This window comes from Lynx canadensis, chromosome B4 (genome assembly GCF_007474595.2).
Source record: "Lynx canadensis isolate LIC74 chromosome B4, mLynCan4.pri.v2, whole genome shotgun sequence".
Lineage (NCBI taxonomy): Eukaryota > Metazoa > Chordata > Mammalia > Carnivora > Felidae > Lynx > Lynx canadensis.
The window spans coordinates 120,270,783-120,298,708 of NC_044309.1; the positions used below are offsets into that span (position 1 = coordinate 120,270,783).

At 36.2% G+C, this 27,926-nt stretch overlaps 1 protein-coding gene across 1 annotated transcript; it reads left to right on the forward strand.

The window, feature by feature from the left end:
* The first annotated feature begins 102 nt into the window (after positions 1–102).
* On the forward strand, positions 103–27,906 carry ACTR6 (actin related protein 6). Its single transcript, XM_030323479.2, has 11 exons — positions 103–212; positions 2,054–2,171; positions 2,656–2,724; positions 4,607–4,730; positions 6,177–6,312; positions 6,404–6,460; positions 14,248–14,346; positions 14,441–14,519; positions 21,478–21,649; positions 23,530–23,668; positions 27,201–27,906. Exons 1-11 carry the CDS (start codon positions 145–147, stop codon positions 27,328–27,330), a joined length of 1,191 nt encoding a protein of 396 aa, XP_030179339.1. The 5' UTR covers positions 103–144; the 3' UTR covers positions 27,331–27,906.
* Positions 27,907–27,926: the final 20 nt, after the last annotated feature.

A 27,926-nucleotide genomic window follows, 5' to 3' on the forward strand; every position in this document is an offset into this window, starting at 1 on the left:
CAGTCTCTCACTTCCGGCGTCCTCAGTTGCTAAGGGAGACCGGAAGCGCGCTTACGCTCTGCCCATGCAAACCATAGAGTACCGGAAAAAGAGTGAACGGAAGTGTCAGAAGAGGAAAGCGAGTGCAGTTTGGTTCACGTTAAGATGACAACCTTAGTGCTGGATAACGGAGCCTATAATGCCAAAATCGGTTACAGCCATGAAAATGTGTCGTAAGTGTTCTCTCGCTCCTTAGGACAAGACAGGCCCTTAATTGTTTCACATGCTACGCTTCATTTTGGGATCACAGTAAATTGCAAATGCCCCTACGTGGCCCTAACCTGAGCCAGAGGGATGCTCTGTTTGGAGTTGGGAGACTGGGATGCTTTGAACTGGGATTTTGGCGTTAATTTAGGCTACGCGGCCCCGGAAGTGGGACATGTGTTTCCTTTCATAACAGGAAATAGCTCAGGAAAATAGGCTTCTAGAGAAGTGGTTCCTGAAGGAGGGGTGCATACACAAAATTCATGCATGAACCCTCAGGAATCGTGGACATTTGTGTGTATGCATATTCTTGAGGACGCAATTATGGCTTTTATCGGATTCTCGATGGGTTCTGTGACCCCCAACAAGTTAAAAAACAATGGCCTTAATAATTGGAAACATTGAAGGCTTTGTGCCTAAGTCCTTCGTAGTGCTCAATGGCTGACCTGATCGATAGAGTCGATTTAACAGAATTACTACAATGGCAATCAAAATATTTATGTTATATATGTAGAATATATCATGTTTACAGAGGATTTCCCCCCTTTCTCCTTTCCTTTCTTTTTTAAAGAGGACAATCAGACCGCATAGGAATGTAAATTGATAACAGTCGTCTGGAAAATGTTTTGCAATGTGTATGATTGTTTTTATCCTTTGACACAGCAATTCTGTTATCAGTTACCTAAGGAATAAATAGGAAGCGTTTGATAAGAGTAAATACAGCATGCTCTATATTTTAGACATTGTGTATGTAGTTAAAAAAAAGAAAGCAAGCTAAATAATTAAGAATAGAAAATTGACTACAATTATAATACAACCATAAGATTGACTACAATGCAGTTTTAAAAAATCATGCCCTCGGGGCGCCTGGGTGGCGCAGTCGGTTAAGCGCCCGACTTCAGCCAGGTCACGATCTCGCGGTCCGTGAGTTCGAGCCCCGCGTCAGGCTCTGGGCTGATGGCTCAGAGCCTGGAGCCTGTTTCCGATTCTGTGTCTCCCTCTCTCTCTGCCCCTCCCCCGTTCATTCTCTGTCCCCAAAATAAATAAATGTTGAAAAAAAAAAGATAAAAAATCATGTCCTCAAAGAATATTTAAACATATAGAAAAGTGACAGCATAGTATTGTCCCAATACTATTGGGACATAGAATTGTCCCAACTCCCTCTCTCTCTCTGTTCCCCTCTTTCTCCACACACACATACATGTGTACACCTGTGTATGGTTGATAGGACTCTAGTTTGTCTTCCTAACAAGATTGTAAGCTTATGGTGGGCAGCAACCATGTTTAAAACTACTTCCTACTTCTGTACCTTATAACATCTTGCTAATTGAAAATCTTTGACTTCCTAGTGACTTAATTTTAATAGCTAGAAATTTGAATCTGTAAATCTTTTACCAGAGTGGTATTAAGATTTCCACATTAAAGCCAGAATGACTTTACTTGAGCCCTGACTGTCATCTATGTGGTGGCAGGATCAGCACCCAGTTAGAAGAATTTTCTTTCTTTCTTTTCTTTTCTTTTCTTTTCTTTTCTTTTCTTTTCTTTTCTTTTCTCTTTTCTTTTCTTTTCTTTTCTTTTCTTTTCTTTTCTTTTCTTTCTAGAAGAGTTTCTTAAAGAGTACTCGAGAAAGATAAAGGGTCCAGTGTAGAATGTGGTATGTATTAGAACTTAAAAAAATTTTTTTTTAAATTATTTGAAGACAGAATGAGAAACACTGTGGATATTTTTTGCCTGCAGTGGGGTGGTTAAGTAATTGCATTTTTAGGAAGTATTTAGGGAATAATTATATTATTTGTTTCTTTGTTAATAGGGTAATTCCTAACTGTCAGTTCAGGTCAAAAACGGCACGTCTTAAAACTTTTACCGCCAACCAGATAGATGAAATAAAGGACCCTTCTGGACTCTTTTATATTCTTCCTTTTCAGAAGGTAATTCAATTATATGTCATCTCTAGCAATCTAAACCTAAATTTAAAAACAATTTTTAAATGTAAAATTAAGATTTAGTATGTATGGAAATATTTTTAGATCTCAGAGAAAAGTTATTCAAAATTTATATAAGGTCTTATTATCCAAAAATTGAAATTAACTTGTCTTGTTAGCAATAAATGACCATGGCTTAGTTGCTGATTGTGGGTACTGAATTTTACTTGTTTATGTTAAAGTTAAATGAGATGAACACATTAAAATAAAAGTAAGAATGGAGTGGCATCTCCATATATTGATATGTCTTTTGAATCTTTGATGTTTGCTTATTGTTAATTTGTAAATTTTAGAATATTTAAAAGGAGAAAAACATGCCATTATAATTGGTTTGGAGGTAACCATAAAGAGAAATTAATGGTTTATAATATATTAATGTCACTTTTAAATGTTCAAATATTTGTGATAATTTATACAAGAATTTTTTTAGGGCTACTTGGTGAATTGGGATGTTCAAAGACAAGTTTGGGATTACCTTTTTGGAAAAGAAATGTATCAGGTAACAAATTGGAGTATGTATTCAAATTTCTATTTCCATGTCTTATTCAAATGAAAAGTTACAGCATCAAAGATGTATTAACTAATGTTAATAAAAGAACCAATAAGATAGGATATGAAGGGGCGCCTGGGTGGCGCAGTCGGTTAAGCGTCCGACTTCAGCCAGGTCACGATCTCGCGGTCCGTGAGTTCGAGCCCCGCGTCAGGCTCCGGGCTGATGGCTCGTAGCCTGGAGCCTGTTTCCCATTCTGTGTCTCCCTCTCTCTCTGCCCCTCCCCCGTTCATGCTCTGTCTCTCTCTGTCCCAAAAATAAATAAACATTGAAAAAAAAATTAAAAAAAAAAAAAAGATAGGATATGAAGCTAGTTCACTCATTAATATGACATAAATAAATCTTATTGTACATGTTCATTGTATATAACAATCATATTTTTAACTTTTAAGATTATGCATACTGTGACAATATACATGTATCTGAAAAGTAATACATGCTTGAGATTATTTATGCTACAGGGGGAGCATTATTATGCTACAGGGGGAGAGTGCATGGTATGAAGGTGAATAGAGTCAGAGTTTTTACTGAATAGTCCTGTGCTGAAGTTCCTCATACTGGCTCATGAGAACCGATTACGTGCATCTCTTCCTAACTGTGTTCAGTGTTTGGTGACTTCAGGATAGCTTGAAATCGGTCTTTGTGGCCATATTTATAACTGTGGTAAGCTCTACAAATCAGGGCGCTTTCTTTTTTTCCGGAAATCTGGTTATTGAACATTTACCAGCACACACTATAAGATGGGGTGAAGGGGGTAAGATTGCAAATGTATGGACATTATTTCATATGCATTGTCAAGCCATGGAAGAGAAGACTTCTGTGGTGAGTAATACATTTGGGGAGGATGATCAGATTTCTGAATTAGGAAAATATCTGGTGATAATTATGCTAGCAGTACGGAAGACAGATCAGAAGGAGAAAAGAATGGAGGCAGAAAGGGCATTGGGAAGGCAGTGGTACGATTTCAGGTGAAAGATAAGGCAGTATGAATAGAGAGGAAAGGTCAAGGACTAATTCTAGACAGTAAGTCAAGGATTGGAGTTGAAGAGAATTGAGGTGCCTAGCTTTAACTTTTAAACATATTTCTAGTATATATTTAAGTGACTTCATATACTGTTATTAGCTTTGATTTTTTAAAAATAAAATAAGTGCAAGTGAATAGAATTTCCATTTTGAAGTGGAATTGGAGGTTAAGAGATGGTCTGTGAAACTCAAGATTAAAATTTCACTTCACATGTCTACTATTAGATCAATTCACTATCTCATTTTTATTTTCACAGTAAAATATTTTTGTCCACATATCTGAATTGTGAATATTATGTGAGAATTTTGTGCTTTTAATATCTATAGTGTAACTTTAGGAATAGTGAGTGAATATTCAGTTTTTAATGCTTCTGAAGGGTGTGGTAGAGAATTATCTAAACATTAAATATCCTAAAGCTTCTGGTCTTTTAACTTTGAAAACAAAATAACATCCCTAATGCTTGTAATTATACTGTTCATTACTTTTACATAATGATCTTCAAGCAATTTGACAGTTCCATTTTATTAATGCTACCATTAAGAGAGTTAAAATTAAATAATAAAGTGCATGAATTTTGTGACCAAATTTTCTGGGTTCAAACCCTAGCTATGTCCCTAACTAGTTCCATGAAGCTTGGTAACTTATTCAACTCTTCTGTACCTCAGATTGCCCTCTGATTAAATGGAGATAGTAATAAGACTTGTTTTCTATGATTATTTTGAGGATTTAATACATTTGTTTATATATGTAAAACAAGTATTTATAACTACAAAGTTATAAAACTTCTGGGATTTTTTTCTCTCATAGGTTGATTTTTTAGATACCAATATTATTATCACAGAACCATATTTTAACTTCACTTCAATTCAAGAATCAATGAATGAAATCCTATTTGAAGAATATCAGTTCCAAGCAGTCTTAAGAGTAAATGGTGAGTTAAAATTTTGATGGCAATTAAGTTACAGAAATATGGAATGAATAAAGAGGAACATTCAAAATCCAAGAATACTGGGTGACATTCTTTTAGATTTGGAGGAAATAAAATATGGGATTTAAAAATTAGATGGACTCTTAGAGATTATCTAGTCAGACTTATTTTACTTCATCTTTTTACTAGTACAATATTTTCTCCCCAGTGAAGTTACTAGCAACATATTTAAAAACAAATTTTTTTTAATGTTTATTTATTTTTGACAGAGAGAGAGAGAGACAGAGCATGAGCGGGGGAGGGGCAGAGAGAGAGGGAGACAGAATTCAAAGCAGGCTCCAGGTTCTGAGCTGTCAGTACAGAACCCAACATGGGGCTTGAACTCACAGACTGTGAGATCATGACCTGAGCTGAAGTTGGATGCTCACCCGACTGAGCCACCCAGGAGCCCCGCAACATTTTTTTTAAAGTTTATTTATTTATTTTGAGAGAGAAAGAGTGTGGGCGCATGTGAGCAGGGGAGGGGCAGAGAGAGAGGGAGAGAGAATCCCAAACAGGCTTAGTACTGACAGCCCCGATGTGGAGCTCGATCCCACAAACCTTGAGATTATGACCTAAGCCAAAATCAAGAGTCAGAGGCTTAACTGACTGAGCCAGGCAGGCTCCCCAACATGTATATATATTTTTAAGTAATCTCTATGCCCAATGTGGGGTTCAGACTCACAACCCCTAGGTTAGGCATTCCATGCTCTACTGAGTAAGCCAGCTAGGGATTCCACTAGCCACATATTTTTAATTTCTAAAAGATTATTGTCTCTGTGGTAGTTATCTTTTCTGTCACTGATGTGTTTGTTATTATTATCATTCATTGAAATAATGTTAATAGCTTACTTAGCCTGACAATATGAGGAAAAACAATCTGAAAATACCATCTAGAAGTAAGTTTATTAAAAGCTAGAATTACATTACAGGACTGTACAATGAAAGTATTGAAATATTTAACTTGCAGGTGTTGAGTCTATATGAGCGATACTATGCTACAATGGTTAAGAGCACAATCTTTAAAATTTTTTTTAATGTTTATTTACTTTTGAGAGAGAGAGAGCGCGCACACACACACACACACACACACACACACAAGGGAGGTGGGGAGGAGCATAGAGAGATGGAGACACAGAATCCAAAGCAGACTTCAGGCTCTGAGCTGGCATCACAGTGCCTGAGGCAGGGCTTGAGCTTATGAACCGTGATATCATGACCTGAGCTGAAGGCAGATGCTTAACCGACTGAGCCACCCAGGTGCCCCATGTGGATATTGTTTTAAGCTAGCATATAGAAATAAAAGAAAGTTTTTGTTTTTGTGCTTGCCTTAATTTGTTACCTTTCTTTATTGCTTTAAATTAATTATACTTTTATTTAATGCAGTTTTTTTTATCTTTTTTTTAATAGCTGGTGCTCTCAGTGCACATAGGTATTTTCGAGATAATCCTTCCGAATTATGCTGTATCATTGTAGATAGTGGATATTCCTTTACACATATAGTTCCTTACTGTAGAAGTAAAAAGAAAAAAGAAGCAATTATTCGGTGAGTTGTACTTAATTTTCATGTCTTTCATAGGATAAAACTGAATGAAAGGTGTGATAAACTGAACCAAATTTGCATTCTCCCTTTTTAGGATAAATGTGGGAGGAAAACTCCTAACCAATCATCTAAAGGAGATTATATCTTACAGGTAATACTTAGCTTGAGTCCTTGGGTGGGTTGGCTGCTGGTGATGAACTTTTTAAAGTAATTTAAAATTATTTTTAAAAACATAATAAAGTAATTCTTTAACCATTAGTTGTAACTTCAGGTAACAGTTGTATACTATTGCTTTAAAAACTGTATCATATAATATAAATACAAATGATGTTCAACTTGAAAAGTTTTCTAGTAGGGTGCCTGGCTGGCTCAGTCGATGAAGCATACAACTCTTGATCTCTAGGTTGGGAGTTCAAGCTCCACATTGGATGTAGAGCTCACTAAAAAAAAAAAAAAGGAAGGAAGGAAGGAAGAAAGAAAAGAAAGAAAAGCTTTCTAGCATATAAAATGCTAATGTCCACCAAAGTTTGGGTATCTCCAAACTCTAGGGAGTTTAATATGTTTATAATATTTTAAAATTATAAATGTTATAAAAACTGTAAATGTTATACATTATAAAACAAATTAAAAATGCATTTAAGGGAATAAGAGTTTCAAAGGAAAATAAATCTCTACCTCCCCTGTCTCTCGTCCATTCCATTCCACACAAAGTATCATCTTTAAACTGTGTTTTTTATATTTTTAGTCTCTATGAGCCTTAATAATATATTGATATTTCTGTTTGTGGATTAACCAGTATTAGTTGACTGCCCATCATTAAAAGATGAGGAATTAGTGTACTTAGCCACATCCAACTCTTCTCCTGCTCCTAAATTTTATTTATGCTATTATTTTAAATTTTATTTTGTTTAAAAATGTAAGTGGGATTTTTTTGTTTTGTTTTGTAAGTAGGATTCTTAAATCTCAATTTCTTGCTACATTAACTTTGGCTTGTATGAAACTGTCACTTTCTCTCAGTTCCCCTCTATGTCATATGAGAAAATAAGTGAATCTGCATTTCCTTCTACCTTTCCTCTCACATTTTCCTTCTTTATTCTGTCAATATACCATTAGTTTTTTAAACAATTTTTTTTATTAAAAAAAAATTTTTTTTAAGTTTATTTTTGACAGAGACAGAGTGCGAGCATCAGCTGGGGAGGGGCAGAGAGAGAGAGAGGGGGAGATACAGAATCCGAAGCAGGCTCCAGGCTCCAAGCTGTCAGCACAGAGCCTGACGTGGGGCTCGAACTCACACACGAACTGTGAGATCATGACTTGGGCCAAAGTCAGACGCTTAACCGACTGAGCCACCCAGGCGCCCCAGTTTTTTAAACAATTTTACTGAGAGATAATTCACATCCCATACAGTTCACCCATTTAAAGGGTACATTTTCAATGGGTTGTAGTGTATTAGAACATTTTTAGAATGTTTTTATTACCCCCAAAAGAAACCCACTCCCCTTAGCCATCCCTCACGGCTCTAGTACATTTGTTTTTGTTTTTAAAATTTTTTTAAATGTTTATTTATCTTTGAGAGACAGAGCACAAACAGGGAGGGGTAGGGAGAGAGGGAGACACAGAATCTGAAGCAGGCTCCAGTCTCCAAGCTGCCAGCACAGAGCCCATCTCGTGGCCCAAACCCACTCAACCTGCGAGACCATGACCTGAGCTGAAGTCGGAGGCTCAACTGACTGAGCCACCCAGGCGCCCCTCTAGTACATTTGTAAAATTTTTTATTTTTAAATAATTACAGACCCAGGAAGTTGTAGAATAGTACATTGAGCTCTGTGTACCCTTAGTAACATCTTATATAACTATTACAATATAAAAATGATGACATTGACACTGGTATAATATTGTTACCCAGACTACAGGTAATGTTAGGTGTTCAACATTTTTTACATGCATTCATGTGTGTGTATTTCCATGCAACTTTATCCCATGTATAGATTCATGTAAACACCACCACAGTCAAGATACAGAACTATTCCATCGCTCCGAAGGAACTCCTGTGTGCTGCTAATCCTTTATATTTGCTTTCCCACCGTGTCCCTCTCCCCTGGCAATCTCTAATTTGTTTTCCACTTCTGTGGTTTTGTTGTTTCAAGAAACAGAATCCTATAGTATGTAACCTTCATAGAGTCACTTTTTTCATTAAACATAATACTATACCACTTCTTAATTATTGAGATAACATTTACATATTACTTTTTACTATAGTTAACTCTTCTTGCCTTGCTTATATATTAATTCTAAAAGTGGAAGGCTCATAAGTAGCATTTACAGTGTTAAGATTATGTGAATATTATTCACTGTAGAACCAAACAGATTGGGCTCAGTTTCAAAAGGTTTGGATATTTAGTTCCTCTATCCCCATCAGATTAGAAGCAGCAAATTGGAAAGGCAGAGAAAGTTCAGGCAGATGAAGATGTTAATCAAAACCCAGACAGTCTGAGTCCAGAGCCTGTGCACTTAATCATTTCTCCATGCTGAGTGGAAAAAATTCATATATTTTAAAAAGGAAGGCTGTTGAAGTTCAGCTTGAAAAGAACAAGGTGGCAAAAATACTTAGAAACAGTTATGAGCCTCAGTGGCTCAGTTGGTTGAGCGTCGGACTTCAGCTCAGGTCATGATCTCACGGTTTGTGGGTTCAAGCCCCACATAGGGCTCTGTGCTGACAGTTCAGAGCCTGGAGCCTGCTTCGGATTCTGTGTCTCCTTCTCTCTGCCCCTTCCCTACTTGCACTCTGTCTCTCAAAAATAAATACATGTAAAAAAAAGTAAAAAATAAACAGTTATGAGAAACAATAATGGTGAAAGGAGACTTTCTCTAGTAGATGATAAAGCATTTTAAAATTGTAATAATTAAAGTGATACTTGAATGAGAATTAAATGAGGGACCAGTGAGACCAAACAGTTAATTCTGAATCAAAAGTGTTAAAAAAAAAAAAAAAGTAAGGTATACTAAAGAAAGCACTAGGGGGGCGCCTGGGTGGCTCAGTCGGTTGAGAGGCTGACTTCGGCTCAGGTCATGATCTCACGGTCCGTGAGTTCGAGCCCCGTGTCGGGCTCTGTGCTGACAGCTCAGAGCCTGGAACCTGTTTCGGATTCTGTGTCTCCCTGTCTCTGACCCTCCCCCGTTCATGCTCTGTCTCTCACTGTCTCAGAAATAAATAAACGTTAAAAAAAATTAAAAAAAAAAAAAAAGAAAGAAAAAAAAGAAAGCATCAGAAACCATTGAAGAGGAGATTGATTAAGAAAAGATACAGGGAAAGTTGGCTGTTTGGAGAAAAATTTTCCTTTGCGTCGTATTCTAAAGTTCAAATGCATTCAAGACTTAAATATAAAAATAAAACCACAATAAGAAAATATTTAATTAAAAGAGTAAAGTTTACAAGCCTGGAATGTATAATCCAATGAATTTTTAAAAACAATATACCCAGGTAACCAGAACACAGTTCAAGGAGAATATTACCAGCATTCTCATCCCTCTTTGTCCCCTTCTAGTCTGGAAAACCACTAATTTCAAGCATTTGTAAAGAAAACAAATACAAACATAAACCTGAGAAATTTGGAATAAATGTGACACCAAATTGTTATCTTTAATGTATTAAGGGTTCTTATTGATCCATAAAAAAAAAGCATTACCTTGGTATGAAATGGTTACTAGATGATTCTCAGAAAACAAATGTTCAGTAGCACAGTTAATCATTAGAGTTACATACAGTCACAATATATAAATGGATAATTCTCAGGCATAAAAAAATGTTAAACATCTGTAATAACTACAGATTCAGTTAAAATATTTATTGAGCATTTATTTAGGAGGTTGGGATATATGGGTTAACAATAAGAGTTCCTCTGTTTCTTTTCGAAAAAAATTTTTTTAATGTTTATTTTTGAGAGAGAGGGGCAGAGTGTGAGCAGGGGAGGGTCAGAGAGAGAGGGAGACACAGAATCTGAAGCAGACTCCAGGCTCTGAGCTGTCAGTACAAGCCCGATGCAGGGCTCGAACTCGTGAACTGTAAGATCACAACCTGAGCTGAAGTCAGATGCTTAACCGACTGAGCCACCCAGGCACCCCTAGTGTTCCTGTTTTTCATGGTACTTCCTAGTAGAGCTGCTGATCAGAGCATAACTTGAAATATCTTTTCTGGTAAACAGTTTGGCAATATACCAAGATACTAACAGTATTTCAAATTCTGTGTTCTAGAGTGTGAATAAATAATGAGATAATCCGAGATATAGATAAAAATACCTGTAGTGCTTTGATTTTGAGGTATACTTTTTCCACATCTCTAGTTGGGACAGATCTTCCAGCTGTTGATACCTTTGAATTGTCATAGTTTAATTACCATCTTTTCTTTTCATTGGTGCAATAGTGAGTCTTAAGGTAAAACATGGTGTATATGAAGGTAACAAAAAGCAAAAGGAAGCAATAATAATGTTTTTTACTTATTAAGTATAAGGATTATGCTAAATACTTACGTATAATTAGAATCATTTACTTCTCACAGATGTGTTGTTGGTGATCTTATTATCATGACCCCTCTAGAGTTGAAGAGATTGAGTCCCAGAGAGGTCAAGTAGCTTGGTTGCTAAGTTGTGATTCAACCAAAGTGTCTGGGGTGCCTGGCTGGCTCAGTCAGTAGAGCATGCAACTTTTGATCTTGGGGTCATGAGTTCAAGCCCCAAGTTGGCCATAGAGCCTATTTTAAAAAAAACAACAACATGGGGCGCCTGGGTGGCGCAGTCGGTTAAGCGTCCGACTTCAGCCAGGTCACGATCTCGCGGTCCGTGAGTTCGAGCCCCGCGTCAGGCTCCGGGCTGATGGCTCGGAGCCTGGAGCCTGTTTCCGATTCTGTGTCTCCCTCTCTCTCTGCCCCTCCCCCGTTCATGCTCTGTCTCTCTCTGTCCCAAAAATAAATAAACATTGAAAAAAAAAAAATTTAAAAAAAACAACAACAAAACCAAAGTCCATGTTTATACACACACAAGTATCTTTCTTCTCTGAGCTAAACTTCCAACACTAGGAATGCTAATAAGTACATATTCATAGATCACTCTAATAAATATCATGGGACCATAAATAACCATATTTTTAAAGAATGATAGCATAAGAAAATGTGAGATGATGTTTAGTCTAAAAAAGTAAATGTAGTATATATGTGTAGAGAAAAATATTCAAAGGAAATAACTTCACATTTTTGTTCTTTCTTTTGCATTTTTTTAATTGAGGCATAGTTCACACGTTACATTGATTTCAGGTGTACAACATAGTAATTTGACAACTCTATGTTGTCTTACTATAAGTGTAACTACCATCTGTCACCACTACCGTTGACTATATTCTCTATGCTGTACCTTTCATGTCCGTGACTTATTCCATAACTGGAAGCCTGTACCTCCTACACCTCTTCACCTGTTTTGCCCATCCCCCCACCTTCTCCCCTTTGGCAACTACCAGTTCTCTGTATTAACAGGTCAGTTTTTGCTTTGTTTGTTTTGTTCTTTAGATTCCACAAAGGAGTGAAATCATGTATGATTTGTCTTTATCTGACTTATTTCATTTAGCATAAAATCATCTAAGTTTATCCATGTTGTCACAAATGGCAAGATTTCATTCTTTTTTATGACAGCTTAGTATTTCAGTGTGTGGGTGTGGGTGTGGGTGTACATCACATTTTCTTTATCCATTTATCAATTGGCACTAAAGTTGCTACCATATTTTGTCTATTATAAATAATGCTTCAAAAAAAGGGGTGCATATATTTTTTCAAATTAGGCTTTTTGTTTTCTTTGGGTAAATTAGTGGATCATATGATATTTCTGTTTTTAACTGTAAAAAAAAAAGGTTTATTTTTGAGAGCGAGAGAGAGTTAGGGAGGGACAGAGAGAGGGAGACAGAGGATCCAAATTGGGCTCTGGGCTGACAGCAGAGAGCCTAATGTGGGGCTCGAACTCACAAACTGAGATCATGACCTGAACCCAAGCCAGACGCTTAACCAACTGAGCCAACCAGGTACCCCTCTATTCTTAATTTTTTGAGGACTCTATGCTATTTTCCACAGTGGCTGTACAAATTTACATTCCCACCAATAATGCTTGAGAGTTTTTCTTTTTCTATATTGTTGCCAACACCTGTTATTTTTTGTCTTTTTGATACTAGCCATTTTGACAGGTGTGAGGTGATATCTCGCTGTGGTTTTGATTTGCATCTCCCTGATGAGAGTGATGTTGAGTGTCTTTTCATGTGTCTCGTGGCCTCTGCATGTTGTCTTTGGTAAAATGTCTATCCAGGTCCTCTTCCCATTTTTATTCAGATTATTTGTTTGTTTGTTTCTTTGTTTGTTTTGGTGTTGAGCTATAAAATATCTTTATATATTTTGGATATTAATCCCTTATCAGATATATCATTTCAGATATATCATTTATAAATATCTTCTCCCATTCAGTAGGTTGTCTTTTCATTTTGTTAATGGTTCCTTTCACTGTGTGAAAGATTTTTATATTGGTATACTCCCAATAGTTTTTGTTTCGCTTGTTTCCTTGGCCTGAGGAGACATATCTAGAAAAATGTTGCTGAAGCCAGTGTCCAAAATATTACTGCTTGTTTTCTTTAAGGAGTTTTATGGTTTCAGATCCCACATTTAGGTCTTTAATAATCTATCTTGAGTTTGTTTTTGTGTATAGAGTAAGAAAGTCGCCCAGGTTCATTCTTTTGCATGTATCTCTCCAGTGTTCCCAACACCAAATGAAGAGACTATCTTTCCCCCATTATATATCCTTGCTTCCTTTGTTGTAGATTAATTGACCATATAAACATGGGTTTATTTCTGGGCTCGATGTTCTTCCATTGATCTATGTGGCTGTTTTTCTGCCAGTACCATGCTGTTCTTATTACTATAACTTTGTAGTTTATCTTGTTGCATATCTTGAAGTCTGGGATTATGATACCACCCCAGCTTTGTTGTTTTTCAAGATTGCTTTGGCTTTTTGGTATCTTTTGTTGTTCCATACAAATTTTAGGATTATTTGTCCTGGTTCTCTGAAAGATACTTTGGTATTTTGATAGAGATTACATTGAATTTGTAGATTGCTTTGGGTAGTGTGGGCATTTTAATAACATTTATTGTTCTAAGCCATGAGCATGGAATATCTTTCCATTTGTTTGTGTTGTCTTCAGTTTTGGTTTTTAAAGCATCTTTGTTTTCTTCATTAAGCCTGTGTTTTCTTGGATTCACTCATCAGATATTTATTAGGAATCTACTATGTGCCAGGTACTGTGTGCTAACCCACAATACTGCTATAATCAGAAAAGAAAGTGTAAAGAATTAAGTCATTTTAGCAAGATTCTATTCAGAATGGTTAGAGGAAAAGGTTTGCTCTCTAATTGGATAAGCCTTACCATACTTAAAGCCTTCATTTTCAATTTCTTTGTGCAAACTGAACTGATATGTGCCCTCAGAGGGGTAATGTGGAGATTATATACAATTGAAGTATAATTATTCCGTAAAGTTGAAAATATCTTACACATTCAGAAATTTAATATTAAAAAAATCAATTACCCAAAGATTTAATTCCAGAAAAAATTTTATTTTTTTTATTAAAAAAATTTTTTTTAATCTCTATTTATTTTTGAGAGAGAGAGAGCATAAGCAGAGGAGGCTCAGAGAGAGAGGGAGACACAGAATCCAAAACCGTCTCCAGGCTCCAAGCTGTTGCACAAAGTCTGATGCATGGCTCAAACTCACAAACCGAGAGTTTGAGACCTGAGCTGAAGTTGGACGCTTAACCAACTGAGCCACCCAGGCGTCCCAGAAAAAATATTTTAAGTGGTAATTATAAATTAGACTTACATTTTTCCATTTCAAATTTTACTGTTTTTATTTCCATTTAGGCAGCTACATGTTATGGATGAAACGCATGTGATTAATCAAGTGAAAGAAGATGTATGCTATGTGTCTCAGGATTTTTATAGAGATATGGATATTGCAAAGTATGTATAATAGTAATCTAAGAATCAGAAAGTTGATTCTTGGGTAATTTTATACATAGTTAATTATTTCACGTATCTCTATTTCGTTTTCCAGGTTGAAAGGAGAAGAAAATACAGTAATGATAGACTATGTTTTGCCTGACTTCAGTACAATTAAAAAGGGCTTTTGTAAGGTAATTTAAAAAATCCTCAATGACATTTCTTGAAGTGACCACTTCAGGCAGATTTGAAAAAATCTAGTTGGGTTTGGTAGAGTCTTACAGAGTTGTTGATAACTGCTTTCCTGGTGGCCTTTTCTCCAGGCACAAGTGTAGAAGTGATTAATAAATATCTCATTAAAGTTATTTAGAAAAAGGACTATCAGCTGAATGATAGCACAAGGGACAAATCTGGAGATAGATAGGATCATTACCTATATTATGGTTAACCCTTTTCTATTTTCTTAAGAATTAGTTTAAATCCAGTTAGAGCTTGGTTGTTTTCCAGTTGTGAAAATTATTGACATAGCAGACATGACTGAATTTTACTTGTTTGGTCTGATGTGTTCAAATTGTAGTTGAAAAGGGCAAAATCCAGTGCACTTTCAAAGTGTTGAGCAGCAGTTTATCTTGGATGTCAAAATAATTTCTCCTTATCTTTGATCTGTTCAGGTAAACTATCAGTTCTATGTTTGGGTAAATGTGAAGTTTGCCCTTTTAGCTGGCTTGATGGAGGACTGTTGGGAAGTTAAAAATCTTTGGTCAGATATGTAAGCATATTTCTCCAAGGAAACATTTATGGTATCATTCACTGCAGTATACTTTAAAAGAGAGAAAGATAGGGAAAAGCCCAAATATCCGCTAATGGAGGAGAATAAATAAATTTTGACATGTTCATAAAATAAGCAATAGTGAAAATGAAGTAGCGCTACATGATAATCATGGATAAATCTCACAAACATGTTTCTGTCTAAAACATGATGTCTTTAAGCAAGTTTTAGGAGGATATATATAGTTTCAGGCTGTGTGGAATAATAATTTATGTTGTTTAAGAATATATAAGTATTGGGGTGCCTGGATGGTTCAGTCAGTTGAGTGTTCGACTTTGGCCCAGGTCATGATCTCACGACTGGTGGGTTTCTAGCCCCGCATCTGGCTCTGTGCTGACAACTCAGAGCCTGGAGTTTGCTTTGGATTCTGTGTCTCCCTCTCTCTCTGCCCCTCCCCTACTCATGCTCTTTCTGTCTCTCTCAAAAATGAATAAACATTAAAAAAAAAGAATACATAAGTGTGAATTAAAAGTATAAAACTGGAATGATAACACCAAATTAAAAAGGGGAGTGATAAAAAAAAAATTTAAAAGACAGGGGGTGGGGGAGGGCGGCTCCTGGGTGGCTCAATGGTTAAGCCTCTGACTCTTGGTTTTGGCTCAGGTCATGACCTGCAGTTCGTGAGTTTGAGCCCCACATTGGGCTCTGCGCTGACAGTGCATAACCTGCTTAGGGTCTCCTCTCTTCCCCTCCCCTGCTCGTTCTGTCTCTCTATAAATAAATAAACTTAAAAAAAAAGGGGGGAGTGATAATGTATAAAGTATCAAACTAATTCATGAATACATGGGTTTTATACTTCTTTAAATTATTTATACTTTTTTATATGCCTAAAATTAAATATATATATATATATATATATTTTTTTTTACCATACTATTGAAGTGAAATACAAGTCAGAATTCTGAGAAGACTACCCAAAGCCTCATAAAATTGAAGTCATCCTGTAATGTTCTTAGAAACAGATCCTTGTGGAAGGTCGTAGGTTGGCTTTTAGAAGTGGGTGTTGGAACAAATTATGAGATCAAGTTGCTTGTTCGTGAACTGGAAGCCCAAGTTGTACTTTATTTACGAGACAATGAAAACTGCAAATATATAGACAACACCATCTTCATATATTATTACTCATTAAAATACTCCAGTTATATAAAGCACCTTACGGATAATTTAAAGCACTTTGTAGAGTTAATGGTAGTAAAGTCATCTATATTTCTGCAGGGATGGACCCTGAGTAAAGACTCAGTGATTCCCAATTTCTCCAAACCTGACTGATTGTTGGAATCACCCAGGGCACTTGAAAAATAATCTATATCCATGTTCTTAGTTCCTGTCCCTGGAAATGCTTAGTGTAAGTTTGATAACTTCATCTTACAAAAATCTCTTCCAGATAATTGTACCATCAACTAAGTCTATAAATTTTTTAAAATGTATTCTCTCCTGCCCTGCAAATGACACCCTATCAGTTTACTAGACATTATCTGCTAAATGCCACCGATTTTCTCCTTGCCAGATTTTAAGCCCTGTTTACTCAAACCTGCATCTTATATAGTTAGCCAATAGAGATGTTATTCCTTGAATTGACCATTGTTTTACTCATTGTCTTTGGAGAAAAAAGGCAGAAGGTACATAATATTGTTTGCAGCTCTTTTTTTTCTTTTTAAGTTTATTTATTTTGAGAGAGAGAGAGAGTGAGCACAGGGGAGGGGCAGAGGGAGAAGGAGAGAGAGAGAGAGAGAGAGAGAGAGAGAGAAAGAGAATCCCAAGCAGGCTCTGCACTGTCAGCAAGGAGTCCGATGTGGGGCTTGAACTCAGGAACCATGAGATCATGACCTGAGCGAAAATCAAGAGTCAGATGCTTAACTGACTGAGCCACCCAGGCATCCCTGCAGCTCTTTTATTGGCCTTTGGTTTTGTGAACAATATCTGGTCATAGGCTATAGACTCCTTTTTAACCTGTGGACTTTAATATCAATTGAGTAGACAGAGTCAGTTGGCCTCAACTTTTGCTAGATGATAGAATGTTACATTGAATTTTTACTTCAAAAATAACGGTTTAATCTTTACTTTGTCAATGTTAAAATTTGTAATTTATTCACAATATAGTTGACCCTTGAACAGCTGACACCCCCCTGCCCCCATGCAGTTGAAATCTGCATATACCTTGACCCGTCCCCTTTCCCCCAAAAAACTTAACTACTACTTGCCTACTGATGACTAGAAGCCTTACTGATAACATAAAGTTGATTAACACATATTTTGTATGCTGTATGCATTATATACTACATTCTTATAATAAAGTAAGCTAGAAAAAAGAAAAAGTTATTAAGAAAATCATAAAGAAGAGAAAATACATTTACAGTAATGTACTGTAAAAAAAAATCTGCATATAAGTGAACCCATGCAGTTCAAACTGATGTTCAGAGGCGACCTGTACATGTTAAATCATGTGCATATTTGGAAAAAAAGACCTAAAAATAACAAAATACAAACAAAAAAATTATGTATATGTATCTCTTAATAATTTTAAGATTTATTTTTTATTTTTTTTATTTAACCACTAGGCACTCCAATAATTTTAAGATTTAGAAACAGTTTTATTTCGTATGTATTAGAATTAATTCTAAAGTGTATTGAGTTTAGTACTTGGTTAACTTCATTGTTGCCTGATATGTAACAACTTTGATGAGAGCTGATATATGTTTATATTTTTTAATTTTTTATTTATTTGCTTTTATATATGTTTATGAAATTAGAAAAATAATAACTACATGAAATGAAAAAATTATAATTATTTGAGAGCTCTTATACTCAGAATATTGTTAAAACTATTCAAGAATATATTTAGGGGTGCTGGGGTGGCTCAGTCTGTTTAATGTCTGACTCCTGACTTAAGCTCAGGTCATGATCCCAGTGTTGTGTGATCGAGCCCCACACCTGGCTCCACACTGGGCATTGAGCCTGCTTGGGATTCCCTGTTTCTCTGCCCCTCTGCCTGCTCCTGCTCTCATGCTTCCTCTCTCTACAATAAAAAAAAAAAAAAAAAAAGAGGGGTGCTGGGTGGCTCAGTCAGTTGAGCATCCGACTTCGGCCCAGGTCATGATCTCGGGGTTTGTGAGTTTGAGCCCTGCGTCGGGCTCTGTGCTGACAGCTCAGAGCCTGGATCCTGTTTCAGATTTTGTGTCCCCCTCTCTCTCTGCCCCACCCCTGTTTGTGCTGTGTCTCTGTCTTTCAAAAATGAATCAATGTAAAAAAAAATTTTTAAAAATATAAAATAAAGAAAAAATAAAGAAAAAAAGTATTTTTGAGTGCTTGGAAAAAGGTACAACCTCCATTTTCTAGTACTTAATGATAGTAACAATAACAGTAATAGGCTCTGTGATATTTTTACTGATTACAACTGATACAAATTGCAATTTTCTTATCAGAAAGAGGATGCCTAATAAAGTAAAATGGACTTAAGTTGAGAAAATCAGGTTCATAATGATTATGGTAACACCTTGTGCAGAGCCATTATAATTTAAACTGATCATTTCTTTTACAATATCGGAACAAAATTTATGAGACTGTGTGGTAATCATGGCCTACATTGACTAAAATAGCAACTCTTCTAAATTCCTTCATTTGTCTATGTCCTAAAAAATCTTTTTGGAGTTGTACTCTTAAAACAGAAACTACTTGTAGTTCCAGATTACGTATTAATGATTAATGGCTTTAGAGCCAACAGTCAACAAGGCTATCTAGTTCTGGCTCTTTCCCCTAGTTTAGATATTTGATCCGGGGATAGTCACATGATCCTCTTTAGTAAAATCTTGGTAATGGACTATATAATCTCTAATGTTTTGTCACTTGAATTTCTCCCAAGTTTACATCCGTTCCAGATTATTTTGAGTGTTGAAAAAATGAGTTATATCCTTTAAACCCAAGCCAGTATCACTTTTAAGTGAATTTATAAGTTAATAAATTTATAGGAAATATTTTTTGTTTCTGCCTGAGAAGGAAGAATACTATGAAGGAATAACACTTTTTTCTTTTGCTACTGTAATAGTAGTTTATTGGGTTAAAAGTGGTTTGCAGTTTTCCTTGTTCTACCTAGAGTATTATGAAAATTACGTAATTTTGGATATTCTTATTTAAGAATGATGTTTTGAGCTTGGAACTTCCAATGATAGAATTTAGAATTATATCCAGGTTAAGAGAGGCAATGTAGTGGAAGGAATATATTGTATGTACTGATTATATTAAAGGATGTATAATGTTCTTTAAATACATTAGTCTTTAGTAATTTTTTTAACGTTTATTTAGTTTTGAGAAAGAAAGAGACAGAGCACGAGTAGGGGAAGGACAGAGAGTGAGGGAGATACAGAATCCAAAGCAGGCTCCAGGCTCTGAGCTGTCAGCACAGCGCCTGTTGCGGGGCTCAAACTCATGAACCAGGAGGTCATGACCCGAGCCAAAGTCAGATGCTTAACCAACTGAGCCACCCAGGTCCCCTAGTCTTTAGTAATTATTAATATTTTTTATATATTTGAGGTATTTTATACTTATATAAAGGATTGGGTTATACTCTGTTCCAGGAGGAAAATTGCATATATAATTGCAAATGAATGTCTATAACTGAATCTAGAAGAACTGATGATACTAAAAAAAAAATTTTTTTTTAATGTTTATTTTTTGAGAGAGAGGGAGAGAAAGAGAAGGAGAGGGGCAGAGAGAGAGGAGACACAGAATCTGAAGCAGGCTCCGGGCTCCGAGCTGTCAACAGGGCTCAAACTCATGAACTGTGAGATCATGACCTGAGCCAAAATCATATGCTTAACCAACTGTGCCACCCAGGTGCCCAAGCTGATGATTCTTAGTAAAATTGGAAAGGACCATTATTTTAATGGTATAGAATGTGGTAGAAGATTATTTTAAAAAAAAAAAAGATTATTTTTTTCTAGTCTCTTCAGGAACACATCTCAGCAGTAAATAACAAGAAAATTTCATTGATAAAGTCCATGGATTTCAAAATTTATTTTTGAAGATTGAATAAATAAATTTAAATATTTAATTTTTTTTATACAAGGGAAAGGAGAAATCCTACTGAACAGAGCCACAAGGTCCAATAAACATGTGAAATAGGAGAGTAGAGGCTCCTTGCTGGCTCAGTTGGTAGAACATACAACTCGATCTCAGGGTCCTGAGTTCAAATGTCATGTTGAGCATAGAGCTTACTTAAAAATAAATAAATAAATAAATAAATAAATAAATAAATAAATAAATAAATAAATAAATAAAATAAGAGAGTCAAGGTAGGTAGTGATAGAAACATAAGACAGTAAATGGTTTAAAAAATTTTTTTAGGGGCGCCTGGGTGGCTCAGTCGGTTAAGCGGCCGACTTCGGCTCAGGTCACGATCTCGCGGTCCGTGAGTTCGAGCCCCGCGTCGGGCTCTGTGCTGACAGCTCAGAGCCTGGAGCCTGTTTCAGATTCTGTGTCTCCCTCTCTCTGACCCTCCCCCGTTCATGCTCTGTCTCTCTCTGTCTCAAAAATAAACGTTAAAAAAAAAAAAATTTTTTTTAAGTGTTTATTTATTTTTGAGAGAGAGAGAAAGAACAAGTGGGGGAGGAGCAGAGAAAGAGGGAGACACAGAATCTGAAGCAGGTTCTAGGCTCCGAGCTGTCAGCACAGAGCCTGACATGGGGCTCGAACCCATGAACCGTGAGATCACGGCCTGAGCTGAAGTCGGACTCCCAACCGACTGAGCCACCCAGACGCTCCAGAAAATGTTTTTTCAAATGTTTATTTATTTTGACAGAAACAGCATAAGTGAGGGAGCGGCAGAGAAAGAGGGAGAGAGAGAATCTCAAGCAGGCTCCATGCCATCAGTGCAGAGACTGATGCGGAGCTTGATCCCATTAACCATGAGATCATGACCTGAGCCAAAATCAAGAGTCCAACACTCAACTGACTGAGCCACCCAGGCACCTCTAGACTTAGTAAATGTTTTTTAGAGTATCTTCTGTGTTCTCTAGAAACTGAAATTGGTCTATTATTATAGGTAGGATATAAGGTCCCCTCTCCTCTTTTCTCCTTTTCTTTCTTTCTGTTTTAAAATGTGTGGAATAATTTAGCCAGATCATCTTTTGGGGAACAGCTACAGTAGAGTCAGCAGTTATTTCTTCGTGTAGATTAGGCAACAGAGAAGGCCACATTTTTCTAACTTTTGAGAATCCTGAAACTTCCGAGAATATGATTAATATGTTAAAATAGCATGTTACTAAATGTTATTAGTCATATGAACTAGAAAATGTAGCTTAAACTTTTTTATCTTATTTTTCTTTAAGCCAAGGGAAGAGATGGTGTTAAGTGGAAAATATAAATCTGGGGAACAAATTCTTCGTCTGGCCAATGAGAGATTTGCTGTTCCAGAAATACTCTTTAATCCTTCTGATATAGGCATTCAAGAAATGGGTATTCCAGAAGCTATTGTCTATTCAATTCAGAACTTACCTGAAGGTACATGAATAATTAAAGTATTGAGACGTAATGATATTTCTAAAAAAATCGTAAGCTCTGTGAGCCATAGAGAAATCATCTGAACTTTCTAAGTAATTTTGGGCAAATGGAAAGTCTGTTTTATTTGCATAGATTTCCAAATTCCATAGTGCACTTGAATAATTCTTACTTTATTGGTCCTAGATTAGAAATTTGATACAGGGAATGTTATTATGGTCTATTTAAACTTGAAGAAATTAGGGGTGCCTCAGTGGCTCAGTTGGTTAAGCGACCGACTTTGGCTCAGGTCATGATCTCACGGTCCGGTCCGTGGGTCTGAGCCCTGCATCAGGTTCCATGCTGACAGCTCAGAGCCTAGAGCCTGCTTTAGATTCTGCATCTCCTTTGCTCTCTGTCCCTCCCCCACTTGCACTCTGTCTCTCTCTCTCAAAAGTAAACATTAAAAAAAAAAACCTTGAAGAAATTAATCTCTCCATGACTATTAAGTTGCCATGTCCATTTTAGAAAAGTTTTAATTTAACTCATATTTATTTACAGAGAATCAAAATTTATAATTTAACAAAGCTATAGTTTCTAGCTATTGATGGGATTGGATTCTTCTAGTTTTATTTGGAATAATATACAGGAAGTTAACTTTTTTTTAGTGTTTATTTATTTATTAGAGAGAGAGCGGGGGCAGAGGCAGAGAGAGGTAGTGAGAGAATCCCAAGAAAGCTCCACGCTGTCAGTGCAGAGCACAACGTGGGACTCGAACTCACGAGCTGTGAGATAATAACCTGAGCTGAAATCAAGAGTCAGATGCTTAACCTACTGAGCCACCCAGGCATCCCTACAGGAAGTTAACTTTAATGAAGCTGAAGTATGGTGCTTTTCAGTGATGTGTGAGTTCTCCTGAAGCAAGCTTTACCTACATAATTTTCTAGAGTTTTAGAGAGTACTTTTATATCTTCCAAGTGTCTTCCTAGATTGGAACAAATCTAGCACTTGCAATGTCCTTTCCTCCCATTTAAAAAAAAAAAGAGAGAGAGAAGAAAATCACATAATGCTATCACCTTAGTATAATTATTTCACAACTGTTTCTGTGTTGTCTCATTAATTTCACATTTTATACAAGGTTGCAGTTATTGGTATACAGCATTTTATACCATACTGCTTTAATGTCATGAGGCTCAGTGTCAATATAAGGGAACTCTGCCCCTGTTTTGTGAACAGAAGCTTTGGGTATGGTGGCTGGTATTTATTAATTGACTCCTCATAGATTTCCCCATGATGCTTAGTAGACTTTTAATACCAGCTAACAATGTGGCACTTAATGTTTGCCAGTATGTAACTTTAATGAGTGTAGAACAAAAGATGCTTTATTATTATGGATTATGGGTATTTTTCACTATCAAATGTAAATAATTATGTCTGTCTCAATGAGATAACATGGAAATTTGGGCTTCCAAGTTAAAATGTCTTGAAGGCCCTCCATGTTAGCCTTACACTAGCTTACAATCTCAACTTACGGAAAGACCTCCTCCATTTTAGGGAAGAAGTATAATTATCAACTGTCTGCTTCTAGAATGTTACCCATTTATGTGTAGCTTATATGTATATGTAACAAGTAGTTAGTAGTTCAACTCCTTCACCTTAGCCTTTCTTTTAAAGATCTGTGAGGTCATATTTCATTCTGTTTGATGTGTCAATTTCTGTAAATTTTAACCTCATTATGAAATATTATAAATAATTCTTATGGTTATTAAAAAAGTATATAGTTTCCAAACCAGTTACTATAACTGATGGCTTTTACTTAAACCCTTATATTCGTCTTTCCAGAAAGATAAGTAAACAGATTTTCTGATGCCTTTTTTTCTTCTTCTTCCCCCCCCCCCTTAAAGAAATGCAGCCGCATTTTTTTAAGAACATTGTTTTGACAGGAGGAAATTCCCTTTTCCCGGGATTTAGAGATCGGGTTTACTCAGAAGTTCGATGTCTCACTCCAACAGATTATGATGTTTCAGTTGTGCTGCCTGAAAAGTAAGTGTTGGCTGATAGATAAAACATGGAAGTCATTTTGTAGGTAAAATGTGTCAATAGGCAGACTTGAGTTTAGGCCTGGTTCTGGCAGGTTTATTTCACTTTTGGAATCCTCATTTTCCCTTTCTCAAAAATTGAATCAATAAACCTGACATTTCAGTGGACTAAATGGGATGAAGTATGTAAAGTGCCAGCCATAATGGTTGGTACATAATGGGTGCTCAATTAATATAAGATAGTATCCATATAGTAAATCAATCCTCATTCCTAAGAGATTTTTACCGGCAAAGCAATCAGGTTATAATCTGATTTTTTTATGTAAGATGTGTCATTTCTTGACAGTTTCTATCAAGAATAATAGAAATGTAAGAACTAACCATGAAGATAAATTATGTCAATTTGTAAGTTGTTTTGGAAACTATTGTTAAAAATGGTTTCCCCTGCTATCCAAAAGTAGAACATTCCTTTGAAACCTTTTCTAAGTCAAATGGCCTAAAATGAAGAAGCAATTACTATTAACTTATATAGAAAAATTTTGAGCATTTGCAGACCCAAAGAATAATTTCTCTTAGGCTTTTCTGATACCTTGGGACACATCTTGCTAACGGATATGCAAAATAAATGGAGGTAACACATAGATGCTCACAGACGCAGTTCACAGCTATCGCAGCTCAATGCTGAGATGCCGCGTGTAGCTCCTGGGGAGAAGCTTAGCGGTGCCACTCTTGCTGCTTAGGTGTGTGCCGCCTCTGTAATGGCTTGCTGCAAAATGAATGCTGAATGCTGTTTTGCTTTTTGCCTTTATTTGGAAAAGCAAAAATCCTTTTCAGTTAGCAAAACGAGGTACTAATGTAGTCTCTTGTAAAAGTGAAGTGGCGTAATGCAAACTTTTGAAAAACGGGATACCTGTATTTTAGTAAACTTTTATGTTTAAGTAGCCTTTTTTTTTTTTTAAAGTTTATTTTGAGATAGAGCATGCAGGAGGGGCAGAGAGAGAGGAAGAGAGAAAGAATCCCAGGCAGGCTCTGTACTGTCAGCACATGGTCAGTGTGGAGCCCAATGAAGGGTTGGAACTCACATACTGGGAAGTCATGACCTGAGCTGAAATCAGAAGCTGGAGACTTAACCGACTGGAGTCACCGACATGCCACAGTGGTCTTTTTTTTTTTTTTTTTGGATTCAGAAATCTTTTATATCTACCCACTATCCCGTTTTATGAGAAAAACACTTTCTCATAAAGTGTTTTCTCCACTTTTGTGGAGAAAAAAAATAAGGTATAATTTTAGAACCTTAAGAAAGCTTATAGGGGTGCCTGGGTGGCACTAGTTGAGCATCCAACTTCAGCTCAGTTCATGATATTGTGGTTCGTGAGTTTGAGCCCCGCATTAGGCTCTCTGCTGTGGCTCTCTGCAGAGGCCACTTTGGATCCTCTGTCCCCCTTTTTCTCTGCCCTTTCCCCACTCCATCTCTTTATCTCAAAGATAAAAAACATTAAAAAAAAAGGCTTATAAGTCCTCCTGTTCAATGTTTTTACTTTGTAAATAAAGAAATAAGGGCTCGTGATTTGGCAGAGGCTTTACAGGAAGTTAATAGCAGTGGCCAGGCTAAAACCTAGTTCTCTTTATCTTGAGTCAGGAGCAAATACATGTCTCTTACCAAATATATGTCTAAATAACGCCCCTCCCCACTGTCCCAGTCTTAAGTGGCAGAGTTAGAAATAAGACCCCATATACCTGACTCTTAATTAAAAAAAAATTTTTTTTAATGTTTATTTTTTGAGAGACAGATAGAGACAGAGTGTGAGCAGGGGAGGGGCAGAGAGAGAGGGAGACACAGAATCAGAAGCGGGCTCCAGGCTCTAAGCTGTCAGCACAGAGCCTGACACAGGGCTCAAACTCATGAACTGTGAGATCATGACCTGAGCCAAAGTTGGATACTTAGCCAACTGAGCCATCCAGACTTAATTTTAGAGTCTTGTTTTAAAGGAAAATAGAATTTTTCTAAATCAATAGCAGTTACTAGAAGGCCCTTGTCTGCTCACTTAATTTATCGCTATCAGATTAAAGAGTAAACAATTGCTGGATATTATAATGATTATCAGCATAATGTCCATATACTTTGCATAGTGGATTTTCATCCTGTTTATTTATTTTATTATTATTTTTTCCACCATGTCTCTTTATTTCCCACACTTTTATTTTGTTTTGTTTTGTTTGCCCCACATGTTTTTTATCCTGCATTTTAAATGGAAGTCATCACACATTACATGCCAAGGGATCCACAGAAAGAGTTTTCATTCTTTCATTCATCAAGTCTTTATTGCATATCTGTTTTACATATACATATATAAAAGTTACATGTATGGAATACAATAAGGAAAACATTTATTAGCTTTTCACCATTTTTCAGATTTTAAACTGAATTGGGGGAGAGGAACATTAGAAACAGAATTGAGTCATAACATAAGGTATATAACCTTGGTTAGAAATAAAACCAAACTGGATGTTTTATTTATTTATTTATTTATTTATTTATTTATTTATTTAAAAATTTTTATTTATTTATTTATTTATTTATTTATTTATTTATTTTTTGGGGGACAGAGAGAGACAGAGCATGAACGGGGGAGGGGCAGAGAGAGAGGGAGACACAGAATCGGAAACAGGCTCCAGGCTCTGAGCCATCAGCCCAAAGCCTGACGCGGGGCTCGAACTCACGGACCGCGAGATCGTGACCTGGCTGAAGTCGGACGCTTAACCGACTGCGCCACCCAGGCGCCCCTTATTTAAATTTTTTTAAATGTTTATTAATTTTTGACAGACAGAGAGAGACAGAGAACAAGTGGGAGGGAGGGTGGAGGAGATTGGGCAGAGAGAGGGAGACAGAATCTGAAGCAGGCTCTAGGCTCTGAGCTGTCAGCACAGAGCCTGACGCTGGGCTTGAACTCACAAACCAAACTGGATGTTTTATATGTCCCAATTTTACTTAAGGTCTTTGTCCTACCATGTAACTATGTATCATGCGCTGTGTTTCCTAAATGTTTCGTTTATTAGAAGAAAGCATAGCAGCAAAAGCACTGAAAGCACTGAAAACCTCTCTGAGCCTCATTTTCCAAATCTGTAAAATGTTATAATATGTTGTTTCATGGGTTGCTGTGCAAATTAGTGAGGTGACATATCTTTGCCACATACAGAATTTAGATTCAGTTATGACAGTGTTTTTCAAACTTTTATGCATTTTTGATCTTTTGCTTATAATCTTGTTTTTTTAGAAGTAGAGAGGGTCCATAAATTCAGGGTACAAGTTAAAAAAAAAAAAAAAAAGAAAGAAACCACTTAGTTGTACTAGTGACCAAGGTTCTTTTCTTTAATAGTTTGCCTTATTCCTATGAAGCGTATGCTTTATTTTTACACTTTGTTTTCTGTTAAATCAGGTTGGGTAGAGATTGCCACGTTTTAGCTACTAATGAATGTTTTCTGCATTTCAGTTCTGTAAAATCATCTGGGTTCATTTATTTTAACTTTATTTTTAGCCCTATTACTTATGCCTGGGAAGGTGGAAAATTGATATCAGAGAATGATGATTTTGAAGATATGGTAGTAACAAGAGAAGATTATGAAGAAAATGGACATAGCGTCTGTGAAGAGAAATTTGATATTTAAGAAACATTCTGAATTAAAGTTTTGAATGGCTGTGATCGAAAGGTTTAATTTCAGTGTTCTTTTTAAAGTAGGTTAAGGATCTGTGTTACCTTTCATCCTAAGATTAGATCTTAAACTTATGTGAATACTTTGATCCTCAGCTAATTTTCAAAGGTTGCTTAGCTAAGTTATTACAGTAAACTGTATCTCAGCTTATATTTTCATTTAAGAGTTAGACTACCATAACAGTGCTTACACTATTCCTGAGACTAGGTTATCTTTCATTAGAAGAGTAAATGCATTTTGAATTTAATTCTTTATGGCCGAGAGCACAAACATAACTGTCTCACTGGTCAGTTTTCCTTGGAAAGCTGTTTTGTGTTACTATGAATAGGGAGGGATTGGCTAAAATGTTTTCTGGCTGATATGATTTCTCTTTTAGAACTGAGTAGTTTATACAAAAATTGCCATTTTTATTCATACATACTAAAGTTGGGAAGACTAATCTTATTTGTGTTTAACATTTGGTTTTTATTTAGAATAAATTGGAAAGGGTGGAAACTAAAGCCAATGTATTAAAGTGTTTTTTGATCAGTATTATGTTGGCAGAAATGTAT